The sequence below is a fragment of the Oncorhynchus tshawytscha genome, linkage group LG19 (assembly GCF_018296145.1).
Source record: "Oncorhynchus tshawytscha isolate Ot180627B linkage group LG19, Otsh_v2.0, whole genome shotgun sequence".
NCBI lineage: Eukaryota > Metazoa > Chordata > Actinopteri > Salmoniformes > Salmonidae > Oncorhynchus > Oncorhynchus tshawytscha.
This window is the reverse complement of record NC_056447.1, coordinates 37222763-37236888: the sequence shown is the minus strand read 5'-3', so window position 1 is coordinate 37236888 and position 14126 is coordinate 37222763. Positions and strand designations below refer to the sequence as shown.

The 14126-nt window shown below is 43.2% G+C and overlaps 1 protein-coding gene across 2 annotated transcripts in view; it reads right to left on the bottom strand.

Annotated features, from left to right (window-relative positions):
- Positions 1 to 3111: 3111 nt before the first annotated feature.
- banp (BTG3 associated nuclear protein) overlaps positions 3112 to 14126 on the bottom strand; it is a 71904-nt gene continuing 60889 nt past the window's right edge. For both annotated transcript variants that reach the window (XM_024379763.2, XM_024379764.2), the window contains exon 13: positions 3112 to 4231. In XM_024379763.2, the coding sequence (XP_024235531.1) occupies positions 4115 to 4231 (117 nt within the window). In that variant the 3' untranslated portion in view covers positions 3112 to 4114. The remainder of the gene's footprint in view (positions 4232 to 14126) is intronic.

The following is a 14126-nucleotide window of genomic DNA, read 5'->3' as shown; positions in this document are numbered from 1 at the left end:
TTACTCAAACACTCAATATGCATATTTCCTCCTTCACTTCCCTAATGCAACACAATTGAATAGGTGTAAGCAATGGTTTAACTTGAATCACAGTTTTCACCCATCATGTTATATTGGCAATTACTTCAAGGGAAAGAGAATTTATAGGAAAGAGAATTTAACACACTTGACTATTCCCATTAGAACGCCAGGTTTCTTGATAGTTAACCTGCAGCTGGTACGTCTTATTGCCGCAGTGCAGTCCTGTTGTTGGTCTTCACTCTCCAGCCTGCAGTCAGTTGGATAAATAATGGGAGCTGGAGTTCCTCAGACTCTCAATGATCTCCATTTCTGGATGATCAATGTACTGGTCATGTCCCTGGACAACTCCACACAACATATGACATCTCCAGGCACTCAATAAACCAATTCTCTAATCAAACCAGCGTAAACACAAACACCATGAAAACACTCACATTTACTCATTCCCTAGTCAACATACAAACAATATCTCTCAACCCTTAGCCATCCACAAATCCCCTTACACAAGACATTCATTCTACAGGTGTACATTATTTCAGAGCCTGGGAGATGTAAAAGGGGTGGTGAGGAAATGTGTTAGCCATAAACAGTGACTCCTCTGCCCTGGTGTTTCAGCTGAGTGTGAGCCAGCGTCAGAGACATCCTGGCTTATAACAAGTGCTGATTTATTTCCCTGGACCCCCTTTATGTTGGGCTTTTATTTTTATTTTCATTTCAGTCCAAACTATGTTCTCTGCCTTTTACGTATCTCAGGATAACCCTTATCCTTATTGTAAACCTTCACTTGGGGGAGATTTCCAAGGCATGGAGGTGGATAGTTCCCTGGTAGCCTGGTCCCAGAATGTGCTTTAGCCAACTCCCCTGACGGCCATTGTCATGCCATACATACAACGAGGAGTTGGCTAAGCACATACCAATCTACGATCAGGGTGGATGGGCCTGCCATCAAAAGAACATGGGAACATGTCGGTAGGTATTGAGAGAAGGGAGTCATTTCACCCTCTGGTCTCTGCCCATCTCTCCCTCCTTTAAACTCAGCCACCCCATCCCTCCATCATTCATCACTGTTTTTCAGCAGATTACTGTGGCGGCACCCAGAAGGCCCATGTCGTTGCCGTGGCAACCGCTCCAGTCCCCTGGCCAGGGCCCAGGGTTATAAAAAGTGAAGGGTCCAAGCCGTTACATCCAAGGCTGTTTCCTCAGCTTCAAGAAAGAGGACGGCCAAGTCCCCCTTGGATTCAGAGGGATGGAGGAAGGGGGGAAGAGCAGACCAGGGGGAGGCTGGGGCTGTCCATGCCAAGACTTACTGCTCCACAGTGTCAAATAATGTCAGAGTCAGAGAGTTAGAAAGAGGAAAAAGAGTGAGAGACAAAAAGAGAACCCAAGTGGGATTGAAAACAGAGAAGAGGCAGAGTGGAAGCAGACAGACACAGAGAAAATAAAAGGAAACAGCGGAGAGATGTTATCAAGTTCTGCTGTCCAAGTACGACTGGTTCTTGCTGTCGCTCCAAAATACACCATTACATCACACTGTGCGTGGGAAATCTCCCTGAAGCACAAAAATGTTTTCCAAAGAGCTCCATTTATCTCCTCTTAGATATTCATCACTGGAACAGAATTGTTCCTTACACATAAATGTTGTATGCATGCACACGTGTGCATGCACACTCAGAGAAAGTGAATGCTTTGAAGGTAGGAAATGAGTGAATACATTATCAGTAGAATTCATCTATTTGAGCTGACAAAATGTGGAAACTTACATCAGATAACATAAGCCATCCAGTAAAGTTACTCCACCGAAAATGTACATTTTAGTAATTTAGAGCACTCTTATCTAGAGCGACATACAGGAGCAATTAAGGGCACGACAGATTTTTCACCTAATCAGCTCGGGAATTCAAACCAGCGACCTTCCGCTAACTGGCCAGACGCTCTACCACTAGGCTACATGCCATCCCAGGTATATTCCACCCTGAGCATGTCTAACGCTATCAATCTTTATCAGTGTATCATGGTTCTTTGTAGCGTTACAATACATTGATACGGTTTGTTTACCTGCATTGCATTAGATGGAAGACAGACCAACACGAGCATCGGCCATGTGCAGTAGATCACCTGCTGAGTGTCGACAAACACTGGCCATTCAAAATGTAGAATTGTTAGGTAATTCATAGAAAATAATGGCTGATGTTCTGTGATCAGAGGCGAAAGGACGGCTACCCGCTTGCACACAGCCGTCATTTGTGATGGTTTGTCTTCCCTCTTAGAGAGGATAGGCCTTTTGAGCACATTGAACACTCTTAAAACAGTATTGCACAACATTATTGAACTCAATCGCAAATTGAAATGGCATAACAGACTAGCTCTAAAATAGCACAGCAATAGTATACCATCACACACCATAGACCCAAACACCCAAGTGCGTTACAGAACACTCCCCTTACGAAAAACCCTCACATGAATTTAATTTGATCACATGTGAAACATTTTTTAAAAAATGTACACCAATTTCATGGTATCCAATTGTTTAGTAGCTACTATCTTGTCTCATTGCTACAACTCCCGTACGGGCTCGGGAGAGACGAAGGTTGAAAGTCATGCGTCCTCCGATACACAACCCAACCAAGCCGCTCTGCTTCTTAACACAGAGCGCATCCAACCCAGAAGCCAACGGCACCAATGTTTTGGAGGAAACACAGTGCACCTGGCAACCTTGGTTAGCGTGCACTGTGCCCGGCCCGTCACAGGAGTCGCTGGTGGGCGATGAGACAAGGATATCCCTACCGGCCAACCCCTCCCGAACCCGGACGACACTAGGCCAATTGTACGTCGCCCCACAGACCTCCCGGTCGCGGCCCGGTTACGACAGAGCCTGGGCGCAAACCCAGAGTCTCTGGTGGCACAGCTGGCGCTACAGTACAGCGCCCTTAACCACTGCGCCACCCGGGAGGCCTGAAAACACATTTTCATGTGAAGCTAATGTAATAACATGTGACCCCTTACTCTCTCAACATCTCCACAGAAGGATATTTATGTACTGTCGACCACTGTCTATGGAGAGGAGATGAAAATACCATTGAAATGCAAGAGTAAAACACACATTTGTGGCAACCACAAAACATTTTATTCACACGAATGTATCCTTCACAGAAATACAGCAGGAAAAACAAAAAAAGTGAAATTCTGGCTACTCTACATGTAACTCATTGTCATGAACATCATCTTTGCTATTTCGTGGTTGTCTACCTCCAACCAAAGCTCCGCAAACATTTAGACGTGGTACAATTATGTACATGGAACAAACAAACAAAAGCTATGTGGGTTAACCAATATGAAAAAAAGCTAGGAAAAATGGCGAAGAAAGTAAGGGTCCATTCCAGAAATGATGCACAAACAGAGAGAAAGAAAAAAAGCCAAAGAAAACGCAACCATTAGTAAGTACCGTTAGGCTTGTATTACTTTCCACAGCAGTGCAGCATGACACGATTGCAGGATGCTAGAGAGGAGAACAGCACAGTATTGGTTGTGTGAAGTACGAGTCCAGGGGGTTAGCCTAGCCTACTGTAACCCCTCAAGAGAAGGATATTGATCCGAGTGGCTTAACTTCTAATAGCTCCATGCTTTCCCAGAGTTGATGTAAACATTTTATGCTGATGCTGAGGTGTAGGTAGTGATGGTCTGCCTGAGCAGCATCCTTTATGGGTAGGGTTTGATCCCCTGCACTGTGCCCAGGCCAGGTCTCCGGGTCCTCTTCTGATGACAACAAGGTGAGTTAACTAGTTCTTGATAGAAGCTATGAAAGCCTGTGTGCTCTACGAACATTTTCATACTGTTGGTTGACAATGAACGAGTGGTTGCTGGACCAAGTCAATATAAAATAACAAAACCACTTCTCTTGATCTTTGCTGTTGTTCTTTTGACATTTTCTAACTTTCTCTTATTTATTTAATTGTATTTAATTTACAATTTACAAAATTGTATTTAATTGTATATTGTCTATGGACCACCCCCACTTCTCCATCCCTTCCACCTACACCTCTGTAACTCTGTCGTAGGGTGCTGGCCATCTCTCTCTCGAGGCCCTCGGGGGCCCTTATGTCCCCACAGAGGTGACGATCTGCACCACCTCCCCGTTCTCCCCCGCTGGCAGATGGAGGGATCCCTCCTTCACCTCCATCTCACCCTGCATTGCTGGGGTCAGCTCCGCCGCCTGGGAGGGGAAAGGGGGATTGAGGGGATGATTAGGGAAGAAACCAGGGAGGAAGAGGAGTAGGAGAAATGCAGGAGTGGATGTGGGGGAAAGAGACGGGAGGGAGAGAGGGGATGAAAGAGAGACAGTGAGAAAGGTAGGAAGTCAGAGAAGAGAGTCAGTGGAGGAGATCGGAGGAAGCAGAGAGGGGTGAGAGGGAAGATGGAGAGAGAAGAAAAATTGAGGGAGAAAGAGAGAAGAGAGACAAGTTATAAATAAAAAGCAGACATGTTATCTCCTGGGCCAACCTCAGTTCTGAGAGGCATGGAGATGTGGAATGGGTAACCCCCAGTTAAAGATGAGAATAGTCAAGGATGAGTCACTGTGCTAGGAGAGAAAGAGAGGACCTGGTGAGTCTGGACTGGTGAGTCATTCCTTCCAAGCCGAGATGCCAAAGTTCTCCCCAACAGCACACCTGCATCTTTTAATCCTCCACTCAAAACAGCACAGCGTGTGCTCACACAGGCTAGTGCGCACAGGTGCACCAGACTAGCCAACACAAGACAAAGGTGCGTGGATACCATCTGGTGTCTGATCTGGACAACATTATTCTATCCACACTGAAGTGGTTTCACTAGATTAAAACAAACTCTCTTGACATCGATATTAGTAACAGCCATGAAATTGGCCCTGCAACAGAAACATCTAGCTACAGAATCCAACCAAACACACCTAATAAGTTTTAACATATCACACCATAGCAGTTTTTTCAACTGAAAATGAAAACAAGCGGTTGTAATTGAGCAAGTACAGGTAGTACCTTGTTTCAGTCAGCTTTCTACCGTGTGGTGCATAATGAATATGACCCAGGTGTCCAACAAAACCTTTCCTATTCCTCTCTCCATATGATGGCCAATTGTTTTTCATCTGGTATATAACAGATGCCTCTGGCACTGTATGAGAATCCCGCCCGGGACTAGACCCTGTTGGGTTGTAGTAGGGCCAGCCATAGACTTGACCCGTGTCTGAACCATCACAAGGCTAATGTCAGAAATGTTAAACACCGATCTGTCAAGAGGCGCCGCCAAACCAGGGCAAACAGGCCTTCCTATTCTGAACTATTATCTTATTTGAGTTCGTTTTTTTACTTTATTTGATATAGCTTGTGTAATGGAAACTATTGAATAAAGAGAGTGGGGATTTTTTTTTTTTTAGATAAATAAAGGAAAAGCTAAAGCAATTCATCAAGAGCTCTTAGTTATAAATGCTCCCATATGTTCGAGAAAACAGATTAGAGCGAATCGCTCGTGTTCAACACTTTTTAGGGAGAGGGGGAAAAGCGGTTGTGACCTTTCCCTGACCTTTGAACTGGAAAGGTGGCAAACCATCGGTAAGTACTGGCTATTTCAGGGGCGACCTTGCGCTTTACCTGACTGATAGTGTACATCTCCTCACAAGCCTACTGTGTATTTGATTTGCCCAATGTTGGTTGTGTGAAGTACGGGTCCACAAACTCTCTTGAAATCGATATTAGTAACAGCCATGAAATTGGCCCTGCAACAGAAACATCAAGCTACAGCATCACTCTGTGATATTTGCAGTCTGTTCTTTTTTTTTACTATTCATCTCCATCTATGAATTTGAGAGTTGCTAGTCTACATTTCTCCAATCCCAAACCCTCAGCTTTATAGCAAAACCAAGGAGCATTTTGGTGGCCACAGTTTTGTTGAATTTAGAAATAAGGAGTGGGACTTTGTTAAAAGACAATGGATTAGAGTTGTCTCACTTTGAGTAGCCTAAAAGAACAGCATGTACAGTATCCTATATTTTTCAGGCTGTTCAACAGTTGTATTCTCTCCCCTTCCTGGTCCATATGCCCTTGTTGAACACAAGATGCTTCATTTCATCTCTTCGGAGCAGTAAATTGGAGAATGATCAGGACCCAGTCAACTTTGTTGATTTCTATCAAGCTGTCAGTGTACAATCAACCATTAGAATAAATAGTGAAGCTCTTTAAGAGTCCATTCACAAAGTGTGCACAAACAACAGAGGTGAGAGGTGAAATGGAACCAGAGTGCAGCTGCGGTGGCAATCATGTATACCTATGTTGTATATATATTTATAAACTGGGTGGTTCGAGCCCTGAATTGTGATTGGCTGACAGCTGTGGTATATCAGACCGTATAACACAGGGATGACAAAAAATTACTTTTACTGCTCTACATACACTGGTAACCAGTTTATAATAGCAAAAAGGCACCTCGGGGGTTTGTGGCATATGGCGAATAAACCACAGCTAAGGGCTGTATCCAGGCATCATATATTGGCCATATACCACACCGCCTTATTGCTTAAATATATACATACTACTGTTCAAAAGTTTGTGGTCATTTAGAAATGTCCTTGTTTTTGAAAGAAAAGCATATTTTTTGTCCAATAAAATAACATAAAATTGATCAGAAATACAGTACAGACATTGTTAAGGTTTTAAATGACTATTGTAGCTAGAAAAGGCTGATTTTTTAAATGGAATATCTACACAGGAGAACAGAGGCCCATTATCAGTAACCATCACTCCTATGTTCCAATGGCACGTTGTGTTAGCTAATCCAAGTTTATCATTTTAAAAGGCTAATTGATCATTAGAAAACCCTTTTGCAATTATGTTAGCACAGCTGAAAACTGTTGTTCTAATTAAATAAGCAATACAACCTGCCATCTTTAGACTAATTGAGTATCTGAAGCATCAGCATTTGTGGGTTCGTGTACAGGCTCAAAATGGCCAGAAACAAAAACCTTTCTTCTGAAACTCATCAGTCTATGCTTGTTCTGAGAAATTAAAGCTAAGACGGAAGTTTACCTACAGTTTACCTACACTTAGGTTGGAGTCATTAAAAATAGTTTTTCAACCACTCCACAAATTTCTTGAAAATTAACAAACTATAGTTTTGGCAAGTTGGATAGGACACCTACTTTGTGCATGACAAAAGTATTTTTTCCAAAAATGGTTTACAGACAGATTATTTCACTGTATCACAATTCCAGTGGGTCAGAAGTTCACATACACTAAGTTGACTGTGCCTTTAAACAGCTTGGAAAATTCCAGAAAATGATGTAATGGCTTTAGAAGCTTCTGATAGGCTAATTGATACCATTTGAGTCAATTGGGGGTGTACCTGTGGATGTATTTCAAGGCCTACTGTCAAACTCAGTGCCTCTTTGCTTGACATCATGGGAAAATCAAAAGAAATCAACCAAGACCTCAGAATTGTTTTTTTTTAGACCTCCACAAGTCAGGTTCATCCTTGGAAGCAATTTACAAATGCCTGAAGGTACCACATTCATCTGTACAAACAATAGTACGCAAGTATAAACACCATGGGACCACGGAGACATCATACCGCTCAGGAAGGAGACACGTTCTGTCTCCTAGAGATGAACGTACTTTGGTGCGAAAAGTGCAAATCAACCCCAGAACAACAGCGAAGGACCTTGTGAAGATGCTGGAGGAAAGAGGTACAAAAATATCTATATCCACAGTAAAAACGAGTCCTACATCGACATAACCTGAAAGACCGCTCAGCAAGGAAGAAGCCACTGCTCCAAAACCGCCATAAAAATGCCAGACTATGGTTTGCAACTGCACATGGGGACAAAGATTGTACTTTTTGGAGAAATGTCCTCTGGTCTGATGAAAGAAAAATAGAACCGTTTGGCCATAATGACCATCGTTATGTTTGCAGGAAAAAGGGGGAGGCTTGCAAGCTGAAGAACACCATCCCAACCGTGAAGCACGGGGGTGGCAGCATCATGTTGTGGGGGTGCTTTGCTGCAGGAGGGACTGGTGCACTTCACAAAATAGATGGCATCATGAGGCTGGAATGATGTGGATATATTGAAGCAACATCTCAAAACATCAGTTAGGAAGTTAAAGCTTGGTCACAAATGGGTCTTCCAAATGGACAATGACCCCAAGCATACTTCCAAAGTTGTGGAAAAATGGCTTAAGGACAACAAAGTCAAGGTATTGGAGTAGCCATCTCAAAGCCCTGACCTCAATCCTATAGAACATTTGTGGCAGGAACTGAATAAGCGTGTGCGAGCAAGGAGGCCTACAAACCTGACTCAGTTACACCAACTCTGTCAGGAGGAATGGGCCAAACGTAACCCAACTTATTGTGGGAAGCTTGTGGAAGGCTACTCGAAACGTTTGACCCAAGTTAAGCAATTTAAAGGCAATGCTATCAGATACTAATTGAGTGTATGTAAACTTCTGACCCTCTGGGAATATGATGATAGAAATAAAAGGTGAAATAAATCATCCTCTACTATTATTCTGACATTTCACATTCTTAAAATAAAGTGGTGATCCTAAATGACCAAAGACATTTTTATTAGGATTAAATGTCAAGAATTGTGAAAAACTGAGTTTAAATGTATTTGGCTAAGGTGTATGTAAACTTCCAATTTCAACTGTATATATATTTGATGATATCACAAACAAACCCCAGCCTGGTCAGGGAGGGAGAAATGTATCAATTTAGGATATCCATTGCTCCAAGAGAGGAACGGGGGTACGGGTGGGACAAATTAGAGCGCTGACAGAGACACAAGTGGTGACAGAGGATGCCATATCTCATACAGCTACACTGAGCAAAAATATAAACGCAACATACAACAATTTCAAGATTTTACTGAATTACAGTCCATATAAGGAAATCAGTCAATTGAAATAAACTCATTAGGCCCTATTCTATGGATTTCACATGACTCCATACGGATATGCATCTGTTGATTACAGATACCTTAAAAAAAACGGTGGGGGTGGGTGAGGATCAGAAAACCAGTCAGTATCTGGTATAACCACCATTTTCCTCATGCAGCGCAACACATCTCCTTTGCATAGAGTTGATCAGGATTTGATTGTGACCTGTGGAATGTTGTCCCACTCCTCTTCAATGGCTGTGCGAAGTTCCTGGATATTGGTGGGAAATGGAACACGTTGTCGTACACATCGGTCCAGAGCATCCCAAACGTGATATGTCTGGTGAGTATGCAGGCCATGGAAGAACTGGGACATTTTCAGCCTCCAAGAATTGTGTACAGATCCTTGCGACATGGGGCCGTGCATTATCACGCTGAAACATGAGGCGATGGCGGCAGATGAATGGCACGACAATGGGCCTCAGGATCTCGTCACGGTATCATGTGCATTCAAATGACCATATTCCCATCGCCACCATGGGGTACTCTGTTCACAACATTGACATCAGCAAACCGCTCGCCCATACAAAGACATACACACTGTCTGCCATCTGCCCGGTACGGTTGAAACGAGGATTCATCCGTGAAGAGAACACTTCTTCAGCGTGTCAGTGGCCATCGAAGGTGAGCATTTGCCCACTGAAGTCAGTTACAACGTCGAACAGCAGTCAGGTCAAGAACCTGGTGAGGACGACTAGCACACAGATGAGCTTCCCTGAGACGGTTTCTGACAGAAATTCTTTGGTTGTGCAAATCCACAGTTTCATCAGCTGTCCAGGTAGCTGGTCTCAGACGATCCCGCAGGTGAAGAAGCCAGATGTGGAGGTCCTGGGCTGGCAACACGTCGTCTGCGGTTGAGAGGCCGGTTGGACGTACTACCAAATTCTCTAAAAACGATGTTGGAGGCGGGTTATGGTAGAGAAACTAACATTCAATTTTCTGGCAACAGCTCTGGTGGACATTCCTACAGTCAGCATGCCAAGTGCACACTCCCTCAAAACTTGAGACATCTGTGGCACTGTGTTGTGTGACAAAACTGAACATTTTAGAGTGGCCTTTTATTGTCCCCAGCACAAAGTGCACTTGTGTAATGAGCATGCTGTTTAATCAGCTTCTTGATATGCCACCTGTCAGGTGAATGGATTATCTTGGTAAAGGAGAAATGCTCACTAACAGGGATGTAAACAAATTTGTGCACAACATTTGATAGAAATTGTATTAAACATGGGACCAACACTTTACATGTTGCGTTTATATTTTTGTTTAGTATAGTTGCCCAGAAGAGTGATAAGTGGTGGGGCAGGATACCCTCTGCACAAGCCTGTATTTAGCCAGCAGAAAGTTTACAATCACTCACTCTAAATGAATAAGACTCAAATTACTCCAACTCTGGGTAGGATTGGCATTTCTACAAACAGCCAAACAACAAATACATTTTAAAGAGCCAAAGCTTTTTTTAGGGTCCAATTTTTTAAATAATGTTGCACAACATAAAAACAATGCCTTTGATAAGCATGAGACGAATCGGCGATACCTATAAAAAAAACATGTGACTTCAGTGAAAAGTTAGCATTATGGAGGATGTGACAGTTAACATGGTTTTGGAAAAACAGAGGGAAAAAACTGAGTCTCCTTCGTTTCTGGACGTGCCAAGCAGGCCACTTAAAGGAGGGTCTGCTGTGGGTGCATGTGCACCCTTCCTGCTTTCAACACATGGCTCCCAGTCTCTGAGCTCAACCATCAAGGGATTCAAAGCTAATCTAGTAATTATTACTTTCCTCTTTCTGAAGCTGCGTCTGTACATTTCACATTGTTAAATGACTGTTTACTAAACACCAGCTGTAGGACTGAAAGGATAAGGGCATTAGCTTTGAGTGAAAGCATTACAATAGGGAGAATAGCTGTGCGTTGAGTACCTGTAAGCAGTTTGATGAAATTGCTAGGTATTACGCTGGTATTTCGATTTCAACATGTCAGTAATTATAAGGAGAAATATGGCAGTGTGCCGCATAGCCAGTCTTACTGGGAGACTGCACAATATATGTTTGTGTCATTTAAAGGGGAAGTGAGAGACTGACGACTTTATTCTCGGCTGGTGCTAAGGAGGCGCAAGTGTCAAAAGCACGTTAGTTTGATCAGGTAAAAAGTGGCGGGCTGGCCTTTTCCAGCCCTGACGTCAGGTTCGGCAATTTACCTGTCTAACAGGTGGGAGGGGTGGCAATATTTGAGGCGTGTCCTTAAAAACAACCGCAAAAGTGACAATTGCCCTTAAAAACAAGTGCAAAAGACCCATAAAAAGCAGGGCTTGACGGTAACGCAGTTGATAAATGGCATGGATTTTGACAACGGAAGCGCCGCCTACCCAGCCATGATTCGCAGTGCCCATTGAAAGAGAGATGTGCCAGTGAATCTCGTGTTTAGAAACATAAAAACACGATTGGCTTCTCCCCATTTTTAGTTCAATTTGATTGAAAACCAAGCATAGCCTACCCTCCCCTTAATCAAGACTGGTTTAGCATTGCATAGTTGCGTCTTTTTATACTGGCCATTAGCCAAAAGTAGCCTATGAATAAAGGGTTTTTAAATGGTCAACTGAGTGTGCTTTGAAATATTTTGCTCTCCATGCTTTTTCATTATTCATAATTCACATAACTGCATTTCGCTTGTTCAAGTAGGCTATCCATCCCAATTTCCAAGGAGTGCCCCTCCACACTATTCAGTCCTCCTATAATGCCATATCAACATCAGATTATTTTCTGAATCGGTCTCGAACATAGACAACGATACAATTGACAGAAGCCTAATATTTTGTAGACATGCGAATGTTATGTATAGACATTTAGGCCTACGTGTGCACACAGTGCCATGGAAAGAGAAGCGATTTATGATATCATGCTTCGGACCAAATCCTATTTAGAAATATTATTGTTGGTTTAAAAAATATTTGTTTTTTTGTTTTTTAATCAAATGAATTACAAAGATTCACCGTCCATGGGTTTATGGTACATGACTCGAATGCAATGCACTTTCGTCTGCTATTTCTGGAGAAGTGAAAATACGACATGTAAGATGGTTCCTTGATATTTCTAAACATTACATTTGCGTATAGCGATGAGTAGACATGCCCACTTTCTCTATATTTTGGAGCTTTACCCGGCTCCTGTGAAAAGTTTGGATTTAAGTACAACCCTCTGTAGTCTAAGATGCCATGTCTCTAATATATGCCCAGCTTATTTAAAATAAGTTGTCGTTATGTTTTTATTCAATTTTTTGGGCTTTATCAATAGCCTAGTGAATTTAATCTTGCTTATTGACTATAAGTGGCATGTCCAGTTACAGACTGCAATTTACAGTAGGCCTAGCCCCTATGAGTGTGAATGCTATAGCCTATATTTAACTATGTATTTCTGTATTGAAGCAATACAATTAGAACAAAACATGTTTAACAAATATGGGGCAGGCTATTTAACCAACTAGGCTGTAACAGACTAACATTTGAATTGGAGTTGATGACAACGCAATACATAAAATAATGTAAAGACAACTTGAAGCAACCACATACGCTACATGACCAAAAGTATATTAGAGACCTGCTCGTCAAACATCTCATTCCAAAATCATGGGCATTAATATGGAGTTGGTCCCCCCTTAACTGCTATAACAGCCTCCACTCTTCTGGAAGGCTTTCCACTAGATGTTGGAACATTGCTGCAGGGACTTGCTTCCATTCAGCCACAAGAGCATTAGTGAGGTTGGGCACTGATGTTGAGTGATTAGGTCTGGCTCACAGTCGGCGTTCCAATTCATCCCAAAGCTGTTCAATGGGGCTGACGTCAGGGATCTGTGCAGGCCAGTCAAGTTCTTCCACAATGAACTCGACAAACCATTTCGGTATGGACCTCACTTTGCACGGGGTCCTTGTCATGCTGAAACAGGAAAGGGCCTTCCCCAAACTATTGCCACAAAGTTGGAAGCACAGAATCGTCTAGAATATCATTGTATGCTGTCCTTCACTGGAACTAAGTGGCCCAGCCCAAAGCATGAAAAACAGCCCCAGACCATTATTCCTCCTCCACCAAACTTTATAGTTGGCACTATGCATTCGGACAGGTAGCATTCTCCTGGCATCCTTCTAACCCAAATGCGTCCATTGGACTGCCAGATGGTGACTGCAGTCCACTCGGACTGCCAGAGAACTCGTTTCCACTGCTCCAGAGTCCAATGGCATCGGGCTTGAGATTTCCCTTCACTGGAACTAAGGTGCCTAGCCTGACCATGAAAATCCAATGGCATCTAGCTTTACACCCCTCCAGCACTTGGCATTGCGCATGGTGATCTTAGGCTTGTGTTCAGCTGCTCGGCAATGGAAACCCATTTCATGAAGCTCCTGACAAACAGTTCTTGTGCTGACGTTGCTTCCAGTGGCTGTTTGGAACTCAGTAGTGAATGTTGCAACCGAGGTCAGATGATTTTTACACTCTCTACGCACTTCAGCACTCAGTGCTCCCGTCCGTTCTGGGAGCTTGTGTGGCCTACCACTTCACGGCTGAGCCGTTGTTGCGCCTAGACGTTTCCACTTCACAATAACACAGTTCATTGGAGCAGCTCTAGCAGGGCAGACATTTGACAAACTGACTTGTTGGAAAGGTGGCATCTATGGGTCTCCACATAATTTTGTATGTATATACACTGTATTTAGCCATGGAACATGTTCTGATTGGCCAGAAACTTGTTTATTCTTCAAAACCCAGCCCTTTTGCGCCAGCTAGTGCGACCATGATTCTGGTTCAGAAAATAGAAAAGAATACTTGACACATCCCCGAACCTATAACGCTAATGCATTAGGTTTGTTTAAATAGAACCCAGAATGTCCTGGTGTGAGCCCTTAACTGTCCTCAGGTATATTTAGAACCCAACCCTCTATACTTCTGCCTCCCTCAACTCAACCACCCCCCAAACATCCCCAACACTTGACAAAATTCTCTGTAACATCTCATCTGAAACACCCCCTACACATAAAACCCATAACTATCAACCACCCACTCTAACCTCCCCTTACATCTGTAAACGCTTACACCTTCCATCCATTTCCCCCTCACCTCCACAATATCCTACACTAATCCACCCCCCTCCACTTCAGACCCAGAACCTG